Here is a 22743-nt window from a genome sequence, read left to right as displayed (position 1 = left end):
ACAAGTGACAGGAAATATCTGCTGATGAGGTGCTTCAGCTTCTGTGCAGTGGAGACAAACCTCTTGATTTATCTTTTGTGCTTAAAACAGCTACTTCCAGAGATAGGCACCACTAACCTCTCGCCTCCCAGTGGAGTCATTTATTTTTTGCTTATTTAATTTATTCAGGGAAAATCACCACTGCTACATTCCTCACAACCCAGAGTTGACATATGTATTCCTTGTGAAAACTGCAAGTTTAGCAGAGGTAATTCTGTCAGAGATACCTTGTGGCTCAAACACAATTCCATTATGGAAGAGGAAGAATGAAACAACTGTGCTTTGAACTTTCATAGTTCTTTCTGTCCTCAGAGTTCTTAAAAACCCACAAAATAGCAGCAAGCTTGTCTTTCCTCTGGATTAAGATCTGGGAATATTTTGTATGTGGAGCCATCAATCCTGACAGGCAAAACCTTACTATAACAGACACTACATTTTCCCGTGAGCTACGTATCCCTGAAACACATATACTTGTACCAAGCATCTCTAAGATTACTAAATTAGTTGGAGGGGAAAAAAGAAAAAAGAAATTAGAATATGAGATGCTCAGAGCTTCCTGCAGAGACTAAGAGGTAAACTTTGTAGCTGAAATACAATCAGGTTCAAGGGAAGTCCTTTCGAACACTGAGCCAGACACAAATCAGAATAACTGATCATAGTAAGGAAAAACCCCACTGCAGCTAAATTTTAATTAACAGTTACCATTAATTTTAAATACTGCTTTTCAAAACACAACTTTGTGAATCAGTGACCGCTCCCCTTCAATCTGTTAGTAGAAAGTTTGCAGGGTGGCTTGAAGTTATGGCAAGGGCACAGACAAAGCAAGTAAAGAAGAGAAGGACAGAGGGAAAGAGACTTTTTTCTTTTTATGTGGTGTGGCCAAGTGTCAGTGAATGAGCTGGTGTGGAAAAATTTGAAAGGACAGCACCAATCCAGAGCTGGTTTTGGAGGAGAACAACCCAGGAAAGTGGCAAGGAGCCCCAATGCGGTAAGATAAACAGTAACATTATCAGGGTTATAGCAGGAGTCCTGTCCCCATTTAATAAGGGGACAGGAGGAACCCATTTGTCTTTGTCCAAGACCCTCACAGATACACGACTCCTGGCTTTGCACAAGGCTTCTCTCCTCTCCCTGCCCCCTGCCTTCATCTACAGAAAGCACAAAGTCACCCATGCTAATGAGGCAAGACAGGCTGCACAAGCCACTTCCACAAGCTGATTCATATGGTCAGCAACCTGGATAAAGGAAATTAATCTCTAATTTTACTTGCCAATTCTTGTTCAAATCCAGAATTAACTCCCTCCTGTTTCCGCCCTCACAGTCAAAACATTGGGTTTCTCCAAAACACGCTCAGAATGGGAAGGATAAGAATGATCAGGGCACGCTTAATAGAAAAAATACCAATAAAGTGCTATTATTAGCAGAAGCTTAGTAACATGTAAGTTTGTATGACAGATTAAAGATCCACCAAGACTAGTACAACAACGAAGTTTTGCAAATAAAAACAAGCACCCCACCCCTTCCTACTAATAAAGAAATCATCATCAATGTCTATCGATGGTAATGACAAATTGGCTTCTGGATAGTGCAATGCTGATACTGCTTCTCTAGCTTTCTGACAATAGCTTCATGGGGCTGGCTCTTTGCAGTATAGCTTACAGACTTGTGAATAAGCACAGAGCCATTGCAGCCCAGACAGCCTGTGTTTGGACAGAGCCTGCACCTAGTCTGCACAGGGTGCTTGGCTCTAGGTGTGCAGCTAAGCTGTGCTGCTAATAAAAGGCAACTTTCAGATCATGGACCACTTAACGCTGGGCCATATTTAGCCCAACCTCCTTCCTATGCAGTTGCACTCATTTTGGGTATAGGTAAACCAGTATGTTTAAACAGCATTTAATTTTGAGCCCAGCCCTCCTCCTCTCTGTGTAATCTGTTAATAAAACCTAAGTCAGCCACTGCAGTCAATGGTCAGAGATCTTCATCAGCACTCAATCTTATTTCTGTACTGAACAGAGCCATATGAAAGCAGCTTAACCTGAAATTCAAAATGGACTCAAACTAAGCACACAATACTTGTGTTATGAAGAATAAAGTTAGAAAAAAACTCCCAGGTTTCACTGACTAGCAGGTTTACTATGTGTATACAGGGAGCTTAAATCTGAAGATGACACTTTCAGGTAATCTCTGCATATTACATATTGGTCTCTTACTTGAGTTCATTAAATAAAGTTAACATCCCTACTTTCTTATAACTTAAAGCACAGAAGCAAGTCAAATAACCTAAACCATTCCCTCTGTTTACAAATGCAGTTCTCAAAATCGTTACTTCCAAGTGCATGATATTTCATATACACAGTCATTTTATGAAAAAGAAAATAAATAATGCCTCTCGCATGTTCACAACGCAAGCCAGGCAGGCATTTTTGAGCACTTTTCATATTTTAAACAACATCTATTTTCCTCTCTAAAGACAAGGGCTGATACCTGAGGCTAGATGCCAATATCTCTTTATCCTAAGGTATTAGGGACCATGTCTTGGCACCTGCTGATCAACACTCACCCTGCACAGGGGAGCCCCAGTCCCCACTGCCCCACCTGCATGAGGAGATGTATTTCCTGGGAGGGTGATCTAACTCCTGGGCATTAATCCCGGAGGTTAAGTAATGCTGCATGCTGGGACTGAACCGCTGGCTCCTCTTTTCCAGGGACTGCTGTCCCCACCAGACAATGGATGAGCCTCAGTCTCTCTCTTTCACTTTTATATACAGGAGAGATATGACACAGGTCTCACAGGTAGCAGAAGTTGTAAGCTTGAGTAGGTGGAGGAAGAAAATGAACCTAGACTTCCCTACTTAAGAGAATCACTGACTTAAGTTTTCACAGATATCCCAACACCGTTTTAAGATGACTGCCGGGCATACCTGTACCTCATGCAGTCCAACCTGGCAGGTGTGAGCTTTCCCAGAAAGGTGGCTGTTTCTGGGTTTCCACCACACTGAGACAAGAAGTCCCTGGACTAGATCAGTCCTGCCAACACTAGGGCACCCTGTACCTGCAGAAGAACAAGCCTAAGAGGCTCAGCTCCTCCTCTGTGAGGTGATGAACACGCAGAGGCTGTCACAGATCTGGACTTGAGTGGAATTTAGGCACTTCGGTTTCCTTCTAAACCTGTTCACCCTCAACTACAATGAAGATGCAGCTGCTTAAAGATGTTTGTTCTTAGTAGCCAAATGTGGAGCTTGGGTGCCCATTAAGATATTTGGAATAAAAATGAGGCAAAATGCACATGTTTTGGGAACAGGGAAACAATGTGATTCTAAGCCCAAAAGGTTTTGAGTTGAGTACCAAATCCTTCCCTCGATTACTTTAAAGGAATTGCTTCAGCTGTAAATGTCAAGCTACAAACAAGCTGCTTGACAAGATGCTCTTACAAGTGGTGACCTAAGTAGTAGCCTAGTTTTGGAGGAGTTTCAGTCATGTTTCCCCATCCCACCACTCCCTGGCCAGTACTTCCAGTTCCTGCCTGTACCCAACTGGCAGCAGTGCGCAATGCAGTGGCTCACCACCTGTATTTGTGCTTGCCAGCCAGCCCTCTGCCCTCTCCTGAAATGGATACGGAGCTGGGATACCAACAACTGCCTTTTCCACAGCAAGCACAGAATTTCCCCTCTGACCAGCCACCACCCTTCACATTGCTGGACTCTTATCTTACAGCTGTGTCAAAGCTGGCTGGAATTGTCCTCGGCTCCAAGGGAGATGGCCTGGCAGCATAACTGGACAGGTCTCCCTGGGGCACCCAGGGCATTTACACCTAGTGAAATGTAAAACTGAAGACGATAAACAACTGTACTCCTTCCCCACAAGACCCACCGTCCCCTCTGAGAAGAGAGGTCTGCAATGTAACGCTGTGCTTCTGCATACATGGCAGTATTTCTCACATTAGTGGCCGTGGTAAGATCCACAGGGATTTTTTGCTGGTAAACAGCATTTCTATCCTGTCTGCAGGTAAACACACTTATCTTCCAGCATAAACAAGACATCTTGCTCTTTCAGAAATAGTAAGAAAAGTTTCAAATGAAGCTAGGTTCAACTGAAGAATATTAATATATATTCAGGCATGAAGAATTCAGTTTCCCCTAAATTGCTTTGGAAGAGACAGTAAGATCTCTAGCGGTCTCAAAGCATTTTTCCCTCCATCACAATTAGCATTTAATTCAAATTAGATAACTTTATTAGTAAATAAAAAATAAATAGAAATGTATAATGCACTCTAGATTGGCAAATATCTCAAATCTGTGTTTGCTTACATTCATACACTTTTAAACAAATTCCTGTGTTCAATTTTACAAAAAAATATTAATACTTGAGAATTGATTGCGTTCATAAATTACCGTGGGACAAAACGGGTTGTGAATTTACAAAAGGGATTATTCACTGCACACTCCCTCCTCACACTGACTGAAATGTAGCGTACCCTTTTTTCACTCAAGGGGGTAAATCATGTTTACCATAGGTAAAAGAAAATACCCTAGTTTATTCTGTAGCAGCTTTTTTGTGTAACTATCCACTTGGCATGCATTAATCTGCAAGCAGTGTCACAGATGATCAGTGTGCCATCCAAACACTATCTAGTTCAAACGCCACCCCTCTGTGAAGCAGAGGAATAATGAGAAAGAACGTGTCGTGGTTAAAGGTAGGTGCACTGGCCAGAAGCACAGTGTTTGGTTTTGTGTAACTTTGAGCAGGTCTCTTGACCTTCACACTACATTTTTGCATGTCTGCAAAACAAGGAAAGATAATAATTGCCTACCCCATGTGAATATTGTGATTCCTAATTTCTGATTAACACTGGTAGAAAACTCTTGCCATTTTACAGAGGGAGAAGGGACACTCAGCAATCTGAGAATCAGGACTGCAACCCAACTTCCCAGCCTGTACTGCCTTTCATTGCTCAAACCTTACACCATTTCTTTTAGTATTTCTGTTGAACATCCAATCTTCTTAAGCCTGTTGCATACTCTAATGCCTGTTTTTTTTCACAAGAAGAATCATTCTTCATAAAGTTGAAGACATTTTTATCTTCAGACATTGCATGTATGTTTCTGTCTATACAGTCTGAGAAATGGTTTCCTCCAAAAGGTTACTGAAAAGGTTGTCAAATAAAAGTGTCTGCTGTTCTTATTTGAATAATACTTTCTCCTGTGTTTTTCTGAGATTCACCACCTTTAGTACTATGTATTATTTAATTAGTGAAGGACTGTTAGGTTATCTGAACTTGAAGGGGACAGAATATGTTCTCAGGAGCAGCCCTGATCAACCTGGAAGGAAGAAAATGTTATGAGCAGAACAAATCTGAAAAGGTTTTCCTGTCTGATTTTCCTATTTGATCAGATATTGCATAATGAATGAAAAATTAATCGTTTAAAAATGCAACTTCTACTTACTGGTAAACAAAATGTGCAGGAGGAGCAGGAGGGATCTCATCAACCAGACAGGGCTCAGAGGTGCCCACCTCAAGCATATGCATGTAAATGGGTGAGTACCTACAGGGCAGCATGATGGGGGAAGCTCTCACATCTTCTCTGGAAAACCAGCATGGCTGGGTGCCTCTCCACAGTGCCTGTACATATGCTATTGCACACTGGACAGGGAGAAAACAGGAGGAATGAGAGGCCTGTATGCAGTCTCACTGGGATCAGAGAGATGTGGTGGGACAGCTGATGGGATTAGAGAGCTGTCATGAGTGGGTATAGGCTCATCAGGAAGGGCAGGCTGGGACAGCAAGGCGGTGAGTCACCCTTTCAGTCAGAGGGCAGTGGGGACACATGGAGCTCTGCCTCTGGAAAGACAAGACGGACAGGTGGAGAGCATGTGGGTCACGACTAGAGGGCTGACCAACAACACTGTGGTGGGTGTCTGTGACAGAGCCCCTAATCAGGAAGAAGTAGAAGATGAAGTCTTCTGCAAACAATGGGAAGAAGCCTCACGTTTGCAGACCGGTCTTCAGAGGGGAATTTAACCACCCGAGTATCTGCTGGAGGAGCAGCAGAGCACAAGCAATCCAGGTTTGGGGAGTGCACTACTGGAAAATTCCTAATGGATGTGATCAAAGAGCTAACAATGAGAGGTTGGCTGCAGGACCTCACACTTACAAACATGGAAGGACTGGCTGGAGATTTGAATGTCAGGGTGGTGGTATTTGCCATGAGAAGGCAGAGTTCAAGATCCTGAAAAGAGGGAACAAGGCAGAAAGCAGGATCACAGCCCTGGGCATCAGGAGAGCAGACTTTAGGGTGTTCAGAGACCTGCTTAGAGGAAACCCATGGCATATGGCCTTGGAGAGGAGAGAGGGCCAGGACATTTGGGTGGAGTCAGAGGATCACCTCCTCCAAACTCAAGAACGGTTTATCCCGAAGAGAAGGAAATCAAGCAGAGGTAGCAGGGGTCTGCATGTGCAAACAAGTAGCTTCTGAAAAAAATTAAACATAAAAAGAAAGCTTAACAGAGATAGAAGCTGGGACAGATGAATATAGAATAACCCTGATCATGCAGGGTTAGGAAAGCCAAAACTCACCTGGGAGGGATGTGAAGGGCAACAAAACCAGGCTTCCACAGGTCTACCCACAGCAAAAGGAAGACTAGGGAAAACGTGGACCCACTGCTGAATGGTGTAGGGACCTGGTGATAGATGACATGGAAAGGCTGAAATAGTTGACACCTTCATTGCCTTGGTCTTTACTAGTAAGACTGGCCTTCAACAATCCCATGCCCCTGAGACTTACGGGAAATTCTGGAGCAAGGAAGATTTTCCCTGGTGAAGGAGTATCAAGTTAGGGAATTTTAAATAAACTGGAGATAAACAAGTCCATAGACCTGATGGGATGCACCCAAAAGTGCTGAGGGAGCTAGAGGGTGTCACTGTGAGCCTATTCTTGATTATTTTTGAAAGGTTGTGGTGATGGGGGAATGTTCCTGAGGACTAGAAAAAGCAAATGTCACTCCTGTCTTCAAAGAGGGCTAGTAGGAGCATCAAGGAAACTACAGGCTGGTCAGCTTCACCTCAATTCCTGGGAGCATGATGGAGCAGGGGATTATTCTTCCCCAGGTAGATTTCACTTTGCTGAACTTCATGAGGTTCCTGTTTGTCCATTTCTCCACCCTGTTGAGGTCTTTCTGAATGGCAGCACACCCATCTGATGTCTCAACTACTCCCCTGAGTTTTGAATCCTCTGACAACTTGCTGAGGGAACACTCAGTCCCATCATCCTGGTATGTAATGAAGAAGTTAAACAGTATTTTATTCAGCTGTGACGCCTGGGGTACTCCACTGGTGACTGGCCTCCAGCTGGACTTCGTGCTGCATAGATTTATGAAGGGGAAATCATGCCTGACCAGTCTGATAGCCTGTACCATGAGATGACTGGCTTGGTGGGTGAGGGGAGAGTACTTCTTGTTGTTTATCTCAAATTTAGTAAGGGTTTTGGCACTGTCTCCCATAATGTCCTCACAAAGTACAGACTAGATAAGTGTTCGGTGAGTTAGACTGAAAACTGGCTGAGCTGCTTAGGATCAAATGGTTGTGCAAAAAATCCAGCTGGAGGCCAATCACTAGTGCCACAGGGTCGACAGTGGGTCCAACACTGTTTCACACCTTCATTACTGACCTGGATGATGAAACAGAGTTTACCCTTACCAAGTCTGCAGACAACACAAAACTGGGAGGAGCGGCTGACACACCAGAAGGATATGTTGCCATTCAGAGGGACCTCAACAGATTTGAGAAATGGGTAAACTGGAACTTCATGACATTTGACAAAGGGGAATGCAAAGTGCTGCACCTGGGGAAGAACAGCCCTAGGCATCAGTATAGGCTTGGGGCTGGACAGCTGGAAAGAGGCTTTGTAGGAAAGGACTTGCAGGTCCTGGAGAACAAGCTGGCTGTGAGCCAGCAATGTGTCCTCATGGCAAAAAAGACCAACAGCTTCCTGGGCTGCATTAGGCAAAGCATTTCCAGCAGATCAGGAGAGGTGATCCTTCCCTTTTGCTCAGCTCTGGTGAGACACACCTGGAGTGCTGTGTCTAGTCTTGGATTTCCCAGTACAGGAGACATGAACATACTGGAATAAGTCCAGTGTATAAATGGACATGGATATAGACATACTGGAGTGTGTCCAGTGAAGGGCCACAAAGGTATTTGACAGGAGCCTCTGACATACGAACGGTGGTTGAAAAAGCTGGGGCTGTTCAGCCTGGAGAAGAGAAGACTCAGGGGGATCTTATCAATGTATATAAATACCTGAGGGGGGGAGTGGGGGGGGAGTGAAGAAAATGGAGCCAGACTCCTCTCACAGTGGTGTCCAGTGACAGGACAAGAGGCAGTGATCACTAACTGAAACACAAGGAATTCCATCTAAATACAAGAAAATACTTTTCTATGGTGTGAGTATTGAGCACTGGCACAGGTTGCCCAGAGGCTGGGAGTCTCCATTCTTGAAGGTATTCAAAATCCAGCTGGATGCGATCCTAGGCAACCTGCTCTAGCTGGCCCTGCTTTGAGTAAGAGGGTTAGACTAGATGATCTCCAGAGGTGCCTTCCAACCTCAGCCATTATGCGATTCTATGAAGCACATGAAAGTGAAAGTTTGTTTAGTGGGCTATATGCCTGTGTCTCTTGAAGACTTTCAAACTCCTAATTTTGGGGGAACAAAGTATGTAACATTGAGGAATATGGCCCCAGACTGGGAAAACAGGAGCAAGGGACATGCCGTCAGATAACATGACGTTGCAGCACTTGGAAGCTGGCATACATGGACTGAACTTTTCCTAGCTAGGTCATGTGAGAGAAAGCAGGGGACAAAGGAGAGTGCTGAAGTAAACTATAGCAGTGCACAAGGAAAACTGAAACATGAAGGTTTTGCTGATATTATCATAGGTTTATTACACCATGGGTGTATCTGAAGCATCCTTCGGGTGGTAAGTCATTCCTCCACATGGTCTGTGCAAAAAACTTACATTGTCATTTAATAAAGGTTTGAGTTTTCTTTCGCCTTGTTACTTCGGCAGAAGGCGCATACATACTGACAGTACATCAGAGCTGTAGTTACCCCCGGTCCAAGCCTAGCTCCAGCAAGTACATTGCTTCATCACTGTCCTTTGTGTGTCACTGCTTCCCCAACCCCATGTGCAGAAAGGGAAATACTCCCTGACAGAGATGTCAAAAGACGAAGAGACTGCAAGAGAGTCTGCCTTGAGGGAAGAGCTCCTCAGGGACAGAACAGTGGGACAGATATCGTGGAACACTCTCACCAGCTTCCTGATGCAACCTGCAGCTTCACTGCAGAAGGGACAGGCTCAAGTCTGAGCTCAAAAACAGCTGTAATTTTAACCTGAAAGTCTGTGCAAACAACTTCAGCTTCTAAATGCATGGAGGTGTATTCTTGTTAGTCCTTCAGAGCTTCTGAGCAAAACTACATGTAGGAGTATACATTAAGACCACAACACAGACAAATCTGAGTGTGATGAGTGTGAGTAAGGATGAAACATAAAGGATTGCCTTCAGACACATTTTGATTGGCAAGTCTGTAACGTGTCTTTTAGCCAAGACAGTTATACAGTTAGAAGCACAGGGTTTGTTCTGGTTGCCTTGCATTTCCCTTAGCAATAGTTAACATGCTACAGCTAATCAGGCTGTACATCTGTGCCAGGATTTACCCTGAAGTTGCAAAGGTAGTTAAAACAGGTATTGAAAAGCAGAGTGCATACCATTTCTGGATGTCCCTGCTCAGGCAGAGTTGTAGATGACCACTGCTGTTAAGTGAACATGCATACCTATATACATAAATGACAAAAAAAGGTGCTCAAGGAAAACAAGCAAATGCCTTACGATCAAAGGGAACAGGAACCAGTGAAGATGATAACTGTAGACAAAGGTTTCTGGAAGCAGATACTACCTTAGTGTTTTATCTATGTCATACGTGACCAAACTTTGCTTAGGCTTTAGAAAGAGCTAGGAACTGCACAGAAACAACAGTGGTCATCAAGATGTTAGAGGTCCCAGATACCCACAGATAGTGAGGGGTTTACTTAGCAGGTGATCGCTAGGATGGCAGCTCCAGCATTTCCCCATCCCCTCTCTGTTTCACTCACCTCTCAACAAGACATTTCCTGCCTGTCAAGTTGTAACATCATTTATCTTCTGCAGAGCCACTTCTCTATCACTTAAATTTCTGGCAGTCAGTGTAACACAGTGTTGTTGCACTGACTTAAAGGACTACAGGATCTTAAGCCAGATAAGTACCCTATCCCGCATATAAAATTTCAAGTTCAGTATTGAAGATAAAGAGAATCCTTCTATGGGAGATATTCCATGAGGATCAAACCCCGTTCAAATCTTTTTATTGTAGTAGTATTACTACAGATCAAATATGCAGTGCCTCTGCAATTGTGCCCTAAATTATAGACTTTAAAATGAAACCAATTTCTAATTTGAAACATTCTCCCATTTCTTGGAAGTCCACAGGAGGTTCGTATGGAATGAGACATCACCAGCTTCAGTAGTATCCATTTAAAAGTGAACAACTACCATTTGTCCCCAAATCAACTTTTTACAGTTTTATTTAGAAACACCCTCCACATATGAAAAAAATGCAATTTTCCTGCAAAAGCAGCTGTTCTGAAGTTGACTGCGGAGAGACAGAACAGGTGACCAATTTGAGGAGGGCAAGGCAGTGGCATGCAGGAAAAGACCAGGACTGCAAACACAAACTATGGCACCTGATCCACCTTTTGCAACTGCGACAAATGTCCGTTTTAGCACAACACACTCTTCCTCAGAAAAGGGCGATGTCATCCACAGAGCTGATTTTGTCACACAGAAAATGTGCAGAATTAGATCTCCAGTCATCCATTCACAGCCCTGTCAATATAGCCTCAAGTTGTGTTTTAAAAATACAACTGCCCCCCCTTCTGGCCAGCAAAGGCTGCCAAAAGTGGCTTTGCAAGACATCTCAGGCTAATTTTAAAATACAGTTTGGTTTATAAAACTTAATTAGACTTGGTTTAGGATACAAACTCTCAGTCAAAGCACAGAATTACCATTAAGTTTCAAAACATTTCTACGCTTATTTAGAAAAAGCGAAGATTTCCCTATGCTTATGTAATGCCATATTCTGGGCTGAATGTATACACCCATCAGTTTCTCAGGATAATGGGAAGGTTGTAACAACCCTCGATATTATTTGGTGTCAGAGGACCAGGCTTCCCTTAAGCTGGTCCTCTGCTTTATGGGCTTACTCAATCAGGAGCAGTGCCAGCTCAGGCCACTGAAAGTGACACAGTGACATCTGTGCTGTGCTCTGCCACGGCAGGGGAAATGCTGTTAGACCCAAACCAGGCTGCCTTAGGTGGTCAGTCACCTGGCGAGTTAGTCCTCCATCTAGATGATGAATTCATAGATAACAGTGATGTAATGACGTCAATGCCTCAATTTATAGCTTGGAAGGAAGATTGCTTAAGGGTGTGTAATTGCTGGAATACAAATATTTTAATGACTGCTTTTTAAGTGACTTATCAAAATAAATCTCACAAACAATCCAGATACCTGTTTATATGCCATCTGGATAACAGCATTCAGTAAGATGACAAGAAGCCAAGAATGAGAAGCATCACAATGCTTCTGTACAAGTCGGGCAAGTCCTTTCAATCTGGAAGAGCATGTAATTTAGGAAATCAAATTCTAGATTTCCTCCTCTCTCTCTGGTTAGGGGAAATTTTTTTTCATTGTAGTTCCTATATGCTTGATGCTGAAATGCTAACTTTCAACATAGAAAGTTTTTTTTTTTTTCTGAATCACTCCTAACTGATACAGTAATACAAACAGAAAATGCTTCCACAAGCAATGTCACAGTTTAGTGAAGCCTCCATGAAAATTCATAGTAGAAATGAAAACCTAAACAACACTAAAAGATAATGTGCTTAACATGTGCTGTGCATGTATTTCATATCAATAGCCTTCTGTTTTTTAAAAGGAATACTAGCAAACAGGAGAAATATTACTTTTTTAAAAGTACAATTCTGTGCTATAAAATTTGATACCAATGAACAAATTACCTCTAGGCTTTATCCTCACCATCAACACATTGAGAAGTAGATGAATTAAACTGTTTAAATGGCAAATCTTAGGTTTAAATCAAAATGATGGCTACTGTTGTGAATTCGACACAACTGCAGAGACAGGCAGTTGTCTGATACATGGTCCTTAGCCACACCTATATAGTTAACATTAGCCTGTCCTGTGGAGTTCTCCCCTTTAATTGTTACAATTCTTCTACATGAAAAATTAAGTAACAAGAAGTATGAAAGTGTCAAAATACCTGATTAAATACCTGTTGTTGCAATGTTTCTCCAGACACTGAAAAAGAAAGAAAATTAGTTTGTACATATTTTAAAGAATACCATCGTGTACACACAGAACAAAACCCACTGAATTCAGCAAACAAAAAAATCAAATTTTATAGTTAAGAAACAGAATTTAACAAGTACAAATTACTTGAAACTTCAAAATGGAAATCCACCTAAAGTAAAAGAGGGACAAGCCCCTCTCAATAAACATGTGTTAAAAAATAAGATTGAGATAGGTAGCCAATCTTCTTAACCCAGAACCCCACAAGAAATTACAACATTCAAAGTGAAGACAACAAATTTCAGATACGTGCTATGAAGCATCTTACGTTGTGAGACGTAGTGCTGCATGAATACATGCCTGAGAGGCTGGTAACATCCATCTCAGGATTTGGCAATTGGAGGAGAAAAGCAGCTTCTGCCTCTACCCTAAAATAAAATTACGTGTCTGTGTCAAGACTGAGGATAGGCACCAGCTGGCTCAAGGGAGAAATTCTATCCTGGTAATATCCACAAAGTGGTGAGTTGAATTATGGTCTTGTTTCCTTATTCTGGCCTTCTGCAGTGTCCTTCAGCCTGCTCCTGAAGACATGATCAAAGCCTAGACAGAACATTGCTTTTCTATAGCTGTCTGGGACCCTAGCAGCAATGACACCTCAAACCTAATCTTTCCTTTTAGATCAAAAGGGACAGTAATTTTGCCTCATTCACTGACCTCATGCACTAGTTGTCAAAAGGGCAGCTGGTATTGATTACCTTCCCTTTGCTACTGGAGACTATCCACATGTACTAGGGAAAGTCGGGAATTTCACACTCACCTATTGAGTTAGGCTACATGTACCCAGAGGTTTTTTTAAGTAATAATGACGGGACACTACTTACAACCTGTCAGTGTCACTATTAACTGTCATGGGAGCTTGCCTAGCATGAGTGGCTGCCACCTCCAGCACTGGAAATGATATTCCATTTCAATAGAATTTTTTGTACCTGTATGTGTGGCACAAAGATAGAATTTTCAAAATGACGTTAAAATATTTTAAGTGTTAAAATAAAGACTAAAGATTCTGTTTAAAGGAAAATGATCCTCCCTACTTGTCCCTGAGAATGCTCTTCTTCTCAATGAAAGCATTATAGGTAATTCAGATAAAGATAATCGCTTTAGGCTATATTATGAGACTGTCTCTTATGATAATTATTTCCTGCATGCTTGTGTTGTGTTTTTATTTGCTACATACAAAAATTATGGTTTTTTGGCTAACCTCCCAACTATCTTTTAGGGCAAATGTCTCAAAATGTATTCCCTTGTTCACTGAGTTCATCTTTGGGAGAAAAAGAAATTATTCTTGTAACTAGTATTTTAACCAAATAGATTGTTGGTAATGGAAGATTAAAGGAGTATGTGTTGTTAGCATTCTGTAATGGTATACAAGTTGCTAGGAAAGCAGAGTGTTTGAAATCTCTGGTTAGATCAACACTATTTTGCTCAAAGGTTTGTGGACTTTGAATACTGATGCTTTCCTGTTTCCCAGTACATTTGTTTTTAGGCTATTTTGATTCACTTTAAAGGAATTTTAATAACTTTCTGTTGACAGCATGGACAGCTGGTCTTGAGAATTAGTGAAAATTCACTTGCTGACTGAGGAAGGAAGTGACATCAATGAGTTTCTAAAGTCAGCCCCGGGGGAAAAGTGCGCTCTGCCAGAGTAGCCTTTCATGCCATTGTATTTCCAGTGATGCCTCAAGATGCAAATTGCATTATCAATCAAACTTGCAGTTTCTACCCAGACAAATACAAAAAATGAACAGAAAGACTGGGAAAGACCTTTGTGGCCATTCCTGACACTGCTAAGGAAAAGGTGAGGAAGAATTTACAGTAGTTGTTTCCTTGTTCACTCTTTAGTTCTCTCTTTTAGTGGTTTAAATAATACAGTATCAAGGAAAAGGCAGTTGCAGAAGTGACTTTATGAAATACCAGGCACGATGACATGGGTTAAACAGGACAGAGATTGGCTAGGCTGTTAAGGGTAGAAGTGAGATCAAATTCAAGGTCACCAGCAAATTGAGTACTGTGTTCTCCATTTATTTGCTAGATGATCCTTGTCCTCCTCACAGAATAACTATCTGAATTTGGCACAGTCAGCAGTTGTGCTCAGAAGAACCAAAGTCTGTAATAAGACAGGTGCTGCAAATTAGGGTGGAAATATATTGGCACCATTATATGGGGAACCCTGCAAAGTCCTGGTGTGTACTGTTCTTTTATTTTAGGAGAAAAGGTACAAAAAGCCATGAAAAAGCAAGAACACCACCTACAGTGCCAAAAGGGCGTTCAGTTTCCAGCCGATGGCTAACAGTAGGGCAGTAGGAGGCTTTGTCATTGAAATTAGCCAGAATTTTGTTTGTCCCTTTTTTATTTTCTTTTATTTTAAATCCCCAGAATTGTCTTACAATGACTAGTCACTGATCTGTATTTTATTTATGGCATCCTCAATTCTGAGGCGGATGTTTCTGTTTAGGTGCCTTGTGATCACTTGCGGTGACCACTAGCATTCACTACAGTGATTCAAGAAGCTCCACTAGAGAGAGTGCTCCAAATTCACAGGGCATGAGGCAACGGGACACTGATAAAACCAGAACTGTCAGAACATGTCAGCCAGTCCCACAGGCAACACCTGCATTAGTCTCACAAAATGCAGGTAATTCTTGAGACTTGCCAGAAGCTTCATTACTGATAGACCTACACATGCTAAATTCAAAATTTACGACAGTTTTTCCAGACCCGTTGCAATGAGGTAGCAGCTTATGCAAGATGAACGGATGCATGAACATCAAGCCAACTTCCATCTGGAAATCTATATGGAAGCTGCCCAGCAGGTAGCCAGTGTAGTTCAAGAGACACATCTTCTGCAGCTCAGACTGCATGTGAATGGCTTGCTCTTCTCCTAAAACTTCTTTTTTCTACCTGTCATCTGGCAAAATATTCCTAAATGGGTTCAATAGTGCCATATGACCAGCCTTGGAAACACAAGCAAACCAAAAGGCCTTAAATCACAGACAACTACGCTTCAACGATACTTTGAGTCAAGAGATGTATTTACTAGTACAAACTACCATACTTATTTGCTGAGGCTCTGCTCTCCTGCCACCCTGAGAGACGCTAAACTGGTGCAACTGGATTCCAGTGATGGTTTTGCATCAGGACTGGAGACACAGACCTCTTCTAATTAATTTTTAGTGATTTTCTTTCGTCTTTCCAGTTACAAATAAGTGTAATGGATGGTTGGATGGTTGAGATAAATGGTCTTCTTACACTGACCTCAAGCTATATCACTTTAGAAAAAAAATATTACAGCAAACATTCTTTAAAAGATTTCTCTGTATTTTCATACACTAATTAGTACACTAATTCCTGTTTCCAGGGCAAGTTGGGTTTTTCAATTTTTTTTTTTTGCTTTCTTGTTCTTATTATAAGATTACCTTACTGAAAGCAATAACATATGTTTTCTAATGTAAAACTGACCACTGCAAGACACGAGATGGTGCCATAATTGATGCTGTCACGAAGAACTGCTCAGCCTTACGCACACAACCTACACAGAGAACAATACGCAATTATGCACACTGTGCCCTGCTTACCTCCATACAAAGGAATGTGATATTTGTGCAGGTTTACAGATTAATCTGCTGTAATTCCTTTTAATGTTAAACTACTTCCAGCTCAAATATAATTAAGATCACTAGGTACAAAAGATTCAGATTGGAAATAGGAGTACACTCCAACAGAACAAATAACAGCTTGATGTTGTTTCTTATGTTCAAATAGTTGGATACATTAAAGGATTTTGACAGCATGTTTGTTCCCTAAGTATGTAGGAGAAGAAAAAAAAAAGTTGCATTTCAAAAGGCAAAACACTACTACTGCATTTAATTAAGAGTGTAAAATCCCTTAAATACACAGATCTGCCAATTTCTGTGACGTGACTGCTACAAGTCCTAGCAACAAAGAATTTCTTTTTTTCTCCCCAAAATCAAATACCAATTTATAATTTTAAGCAACCATCATCAACATCAATAAAATAAAGGGTTTGGAATGAAAAGTTTGTTTCCTTAAATCTTCTGATAATCCTGCTAGTATTTGTGGCATAGAAGCAAGGCAGGGGACAGACAGAAATTATGGGTCTGTCTACCCGTTCCCAAAGGTCTGAGGGTTTCCCAGCAGACCAAGAAAAGTGGGGAGAATACCAGGGGGCAAAGGTGACCCTCAGCCTTGCTCTGAAACAGCCATATGCATAGTCCACAACAGCCATATTCATGTGACTGCGAGTGGGAATAGCACTACTAAAAAATCAGTTTTTGAAGAGGGAATGCGATATTCTAATATCAGTTTAATTTCATTTTTTCAGTTTGTGACAGAAACACTAACAGCTTGGGATTTTACTGTATTTTTACAGACCTAAACAAACACGTATGCAACCTATTCAGTTATGATCCACTCCACTTCCATTACTGGTTTCCTAATCTACCAGAGCAGATTCTAAGAACTGAAAGGAAACCAAAGCACTTGTTCGTGACAGACTTGGGCAGCAGTTTCCCATGCCACCAGAGCCTGAGGAAGAAACACTCAGATTTGTTTTTCAGACCTGTAACAGAGGTGGTGTGACACTAACAGATTATCTTCTGTGAAAGCCTATAACTTGGCACAAAAAGATTAAAATATTTAGGACAGAACCATACATTTCCTATAAGTTATCCACAGAATCTCCGACATCTGTAAGCAACACAGCTCCCGCTGATGTGCATAGTATTTCCTCCCTCTCACAAGGAACTTAGAAAACTGAAACTGCTTTGTTTTTTATAGCATTGCCTTCAAAACCTAGTTTAGCTTACTTTTGCACCTCTGCCATAATTATGCAACCGAATATGATTACAGTGGCCTAAAATGTATTAATCACATCTTCATGGTATTGCATAATCCTTTTAAGTTGTCACAATGCCAGCTCATAAGTTGCCCTGGCAGTAGGAAACATAAAAAGAAACCCAAGTTGATACTGATTGAAGCAAATGAAGGAAAGTTGGCCATCTCAAAACAGTGAAACTCTCACAGAATTCCAAGGTCTCCCTAGCTAATTTTTCGTGATTACTTTTGATATGAAAACAGAGCTTTAATTGTCAGTCTCTAATAAGGATGCAGAACTGTTCCCTGTGAGGTTCAAAGGATCCTGGGAAACTAAACATTTACGAAAGCTCAAGTAGCCAAATGTCTTGTGCTGATTAACATACACCATTCAGTTTTCACCTAACAAAGTCATAACAAGTAGAAACCCCAAAGGAAAAAAAAAATTGGACTGACAAAGAAACATTAGTCTTAATAGGAACGAGGGCCCTCATTCATTTATTTGTGTGCAAAAAGGAGGTGGGGGTGTAACTCAAATTCATTCCTGGACCAAATCCTCCATTGACTAACATTGTGTAACTGTACTTATGGAAAGATGTTAGAATATAAGTTAATTAAAAATGTGAAGTTTCACATGTCCTCTGCTTCATCAGCATTGATAAATATTTTTAAATGAGACAGAATTGCCAGGATGCCCACTAACAGAATTAGTAGGCAGGCTTGTTTGCCAGTTTTCTTCTAGAAAGTTTTGCTTTATATATCTGGAAAAGGGAAAGCAAAAATTTGTCACCTTTTTCATTTAAGGATGGAAGATTTGAGATAATGGAAACATGCCAGACAGCATATTTGGTTTTAATATCAACACAATATTGATATCACGGTTTGAATCGTTTCCAGCTGAACATCGTGTATATTTTCAATGCTTATTTGGCATTCATCCTGTATCTAACAACAAAAATAGTTTGTTTCCATTTTGTCTTACTGCTCACTATGCAACCGCTTTGAAATGCTTTTTCCTTTTACCCAACTACTTCACGGCTTTTTCAGATTCCTGTTCTCTTAAGGAACTGCATGGAACAAATTGTGGATTCCTACTCATCTGCAACTGGACATGCAAAGGTCAGTTAATTTTGGCTTAGCAGATGCATTTTCTCAAACTCTATCACAATGTGATCCAAATCTTAAGGTAGAAACTGCCTCGTATCTCACACTGCAAGGGCCATTGCTTTTTCATTTGAAATCACATGGACCACCAGCCTCCACTTGCATGCTGCTAGTTAGGTATGGTGCTTTACGGTGCCTTACATTATGATCATCTAGAGGACAGGTCACATCATCTGTTAAAATGCCTTTTTCACTACACTCCTGTGTTGAGCTCAATTGCTTATGCAGTTATCTTCCACAAAATAGGTTTCTGGGCTTTGACACGAAAGAAGCTGTTTTCACCCATCAGCTGGTCCATTGCAGTTTCCTATACAAGGTCCTTAGCGTGTGTTAAATGAGAGATGGCTGACCCTGTTTTTTTCTGCTGAAGGAAAACTATCTGGTGTTTACTCTAAGAACAGCACAGTAAGAACTGTCATAATGGAAAAGACCATGGAGAGCAACTAGAGCTTGAATCTACATACACAGACCCCCCACAGAAATAAAGCTGTGGACATACGGCTATCTCTGTAATATACCCTGTTATGGTCTTAGGTAGCTGGAGCTTTGCATTGCACTCACAGTAGGGCTGGAACACTGCAGTAGTTTGGCTTTGGGTTTGGTTCCTGCTTGGTTTCTGTCCATATTAAGAACATATGGTTGCCCCCACCCAGACAAGGAATGTGACTGCAGTTGAAACTGGCAGTCAGATTAACCATGCTGAGGCAAATTCACATGGAGTCATGACCATCCAACCTGGCATACCCTAAAGAAGGTCAGCTGTTGGTTTTTCACTTGCAGCGAAGAGGAGTTGATACCCATCTCTGAAACACACTATCTCCATATAATCTTAATTAGAATACCCTGGAAATGACAGTTGAAGGTGCCAGTAGCAATGGGAAGCAGCACACAAGCTCTTACAGGGTTACGTCCACTTATTTTGACTTACCTGCTAGGACAACTGCACCACAAACAGCTGAGCTACAAAGCTTCTCTGGTGTGACTCAGAAGCAGTGGTGTGTGCAAGAGGAGCATGCAGCAAGCCCTAACAGGGGTGGAAAAATCTAGCTTCTTGGCATTAATTACAAAGGAGAATCCCACAGCAAAGTCTCCATGGGAAGCCTTAGTCTACAGTTTCTGTATTTCAAAAATAAAAAGAAGATGAATTGTCTATACAACATAAGGCCAGGAAGTGACCAGTGGTGATGAGAGCAAATATTCTTTCAATTTACTACTCATCCTGAGTTATGCCAACATAAATAAAGTATACTTATTTGAATCTGCCATGTTTCTTTGTTTAAGGTCTAAATGTGCCACTTTAAGGCATGGTCTTAGCACACTGGCCTCAAATAACTTCCCTGAAATTATTCCATTTGGAAGTAAAATATTCCCCAATGAGAATGAGACACTTACAGAAAGACACTACTCATGTTTACAAGGAAGGTTACATGCAGGAGAGTCTGGAATTAATCCACTAGTAAAGAACAGAGGGGAAAAGGAAAAAGTGAAATAGGAGGGATCTGAAATAGGACCTTACCACCTGGAAAACTAAAAAAATTCTCTGAACAGGATAATTTTATAGGGAAAGAAAACTAGGAGGAGAAAGGTAAAGAGGAACAAAGCTAGAACATAACATTTCTTAGTGCATGGCTCTGAATTAAGATCGGTCAAAATACAAACCAAACACCTATAGCAATCAGTTGCTGCAGGGAGTACAAATTTATCTACTTTTGTATAACTAGAGTACGACCTTTTGCGCCCAACTCTTGTGCTTGAATCCAGCTGTAGTTATTAGAAGTCATTTGTAAAAGGTCATCCATGACTGAGAATGTAATATGAATCCAAGATGCACAAGGGTTCAGGTTTGTGCTACTCAGAAGAAATTGGGGAGAGAGAAGGGAGGGTGGGAAGCTCAAACCACTGCTACAGACTCAGTTCTCAAATAGATTTGGATAGTTTGACAGGAGTATTTAATCTTAGGAGTCAATTTTTCATATGTCAATGTCCATTATTAGAGAACACACAGCTTTTACGTTTGTCATTGATGACTACCTTATGGAAATGTTACCAAAGGAGGTTACATTACCAAAGGCTACTTATTTGCTTATTGTTATTTGAGACAATTTTTCATGTTTAGAGCACTGTAAAACCTCTTCTTCCCACTGTTTCTCCATTCTAAGAAAAGATTATGGACACTCAATTTTTATTGTTATAAAGAAATAAGGTTCTCAGGTAAAGATAGTTTATAGTCCTATTAAACATCTATACCAAACTTTCTGCTTACGCAACTTTAGTACTGCTTGGGTTTTTTGTTGTTTGGTTTTGGGTGCTGTTTATTTTTTTTCAAAACAGTACTAAATGGGTGGTATTTTAAGGAGCTCCTCACAAGCAAAGGCTATAACGATGCACAAGCAATCCTCAACAAGAAAACAGACATTTAAAAACATTTTAGTCATTTGAACATCAGAAAATTCAAACTGTATCTGCAATATTGACAAGGAAAAAAAAAGATACAATAGTTTATGGGTGGAAGTAAAAGAAAATTCATGTAAGAGAGAGCTGCTAGTAGTTGTTTGATCAAGGTCTTATGAGACCACCTCCCCAAAAACCCAAACCCAGTTGTGAAGGCCAGTCTGTAAAGGATTCACCACCACTATATGAAAGCACATTTATGCTTTTGCAAAATAAAATAAAATAAAATAAAATAATTTTGTATGCTTAATGTCTTTAAAGCCAAACCTGCAGCTCAAGCTTGCAATCTGCCCTACCACTAACTTTGGCTAGCCAAGTAGCAACTGAGTGTATATTGCACATACTGTGGCTAATTGCAACTGCCTCCTTTCCTGCAGGTGAGAAACCCTGATGCTCCAAGCCTAACAAACAGCACTAGAATCTGCTTTGGCAGGAGCCTTTTGCTTACTTTAGAAATGCCCATTGTGCCTCCCTCTGTGTGCCATCCTTGCTACGCCAACTTGGATATTGGCAGTGCTCGAAAGTGGAAAGCGGCAGGGGCGGTGAAGCAAGTTCAGCTGGAGAAATCATTATGACAACTGAACTCACATATGTCACTGAAAACATGGTGAAATGTTCCCTTTTAATTAAACAGAGACTGAATATAACAGCAGTAAGGTGGTACCCAGTACCCAGCAACTGCAAAGTACCCCAACACCAAAAGCATAAATGATGCACTGTATCAATTTGATCACTTGGGCAGAGTCTGAGTAGACATCCTCAGGCAGAGCACACCTTTTTCATGCACAAAGGGCAAACTGTCAAATAGACTTTAAAACCACACCTGCAGGTTTTGTACACACAAGCATTTTCTGCCCGCAAAATATACTGTTGCTGCTTGCAAAGGACCATATGTATGTACCAAAAGCTGGTACCCAGGTACAATTTGCATCCATAAAATGTGCAGGTGCAGTTTTATGGAGACCTATGAGAACAACGTGACCGTACAGCACACAACTACTATTTGCATAGCAGCTTTCAGAAAACAAGAGAAGTAATTTTCCTGTAGGATGTGCCATGCCAGGTACAGCAAGGGGATGCAGAATTTACAGCTGAAATTGCAGCCGTTTTCACGACTGGCAGACTGATTTAAGAGACAAGTCTACCCAGTCCTGGTTTGCAAACCATGGGTGTGTACTGGTTGCAACGACAATACCCCAAAGAGAGAGTAAGATTAATGTGTCTTCTGCAAAGGTGAAAAAGGAATTCCAATACAGTTCTTAGCATCAACTGATTCAAATATTTTTTTACGACTGAAAAAACCCACCTTGTTTATTCTTCCCCAGTGAAGGCATTAAAAAATAATCCTGCGTCCCTGACATGAATCGGCATGTAAATTACTGACCAAGGTAGCTTCAGCAAATACTAAGTGACATAGTCATAATATGGTGCTTTTATTCCTATGTAAATTACTAATTTCTACTGAATTGAGCTCTCCAGATGAGACATTTGTCTTTTCTTCTGACAGGAGAACACAGTCCATACTGCATCTGATTATCAACAAAACTTGTTATTGGCTTCTTGCTAATGGCAGGGGCAAGGTCTTCGCATATTTCCACAGATTAAGGGGAAAAGGCATATTTCTATTTAGCTTAATTTTAGTATTTATTTATAATGGACACAGTTCTTTTTATGAAATCTAATTAAAGAATGTGAAAAGAGACACAAAGGAACTGTGGAAAAATTCTCTTCAGATTAGGAAGTATTCTGGACTAAAGCCACACCAACTGCTATTACTTAAATAATTAGTGAAGAGTAAA

At 41.0% G+C, this 22743-nt stretch overlaps 1 protein-coding gene across 3 annotated transcripts in view; it reads right to left on the bottom strand.

Annotated features, from left to right (window-relative positions):
- The window catches only part of CHST9 (carbohydrate sulfotransferase 9), a 94691-nt gene that overhangs the window by 8475 nt on the left and 63473 nt on the right, over nt 1–22743 (bottom strand). For 2 of the 3 annotated variants that reach the window (XM_037382277.1, XM_037382279.1), the window contains exon 4: nt 12411–12448. In XM_037382277.1, the coding sequence (XP_037238174.1) occupies nt 12411–12448 (38 nt within the window). The remainder of the gene's footprint in view (nt 1–12410; nt 12449–22743) is intronic. The other variant, XM_037382280.1, reaches the window with a different exon arrangement.

This window comes from Falco rusticolus, chromosome 3 (genome assembly GCF_015220075.1).
Source record: "Falco rusticolus isolate bFalRus1 chromosome 3, bFalRus1.pri, whole genome shotgun sequence".
Classification (NCBI taxonomy): domain Eukaryota; kingdom Metazoa; phylum Chordata; class Aves; order Falconiformes; family Falconidae; genus Falco; species Falco rusticolus.
The sequence above is the reverse complement of the archived record's forward strand: the minus strand, read 5'-3'. Positions and strand labels throughout refer to the sequence as shown.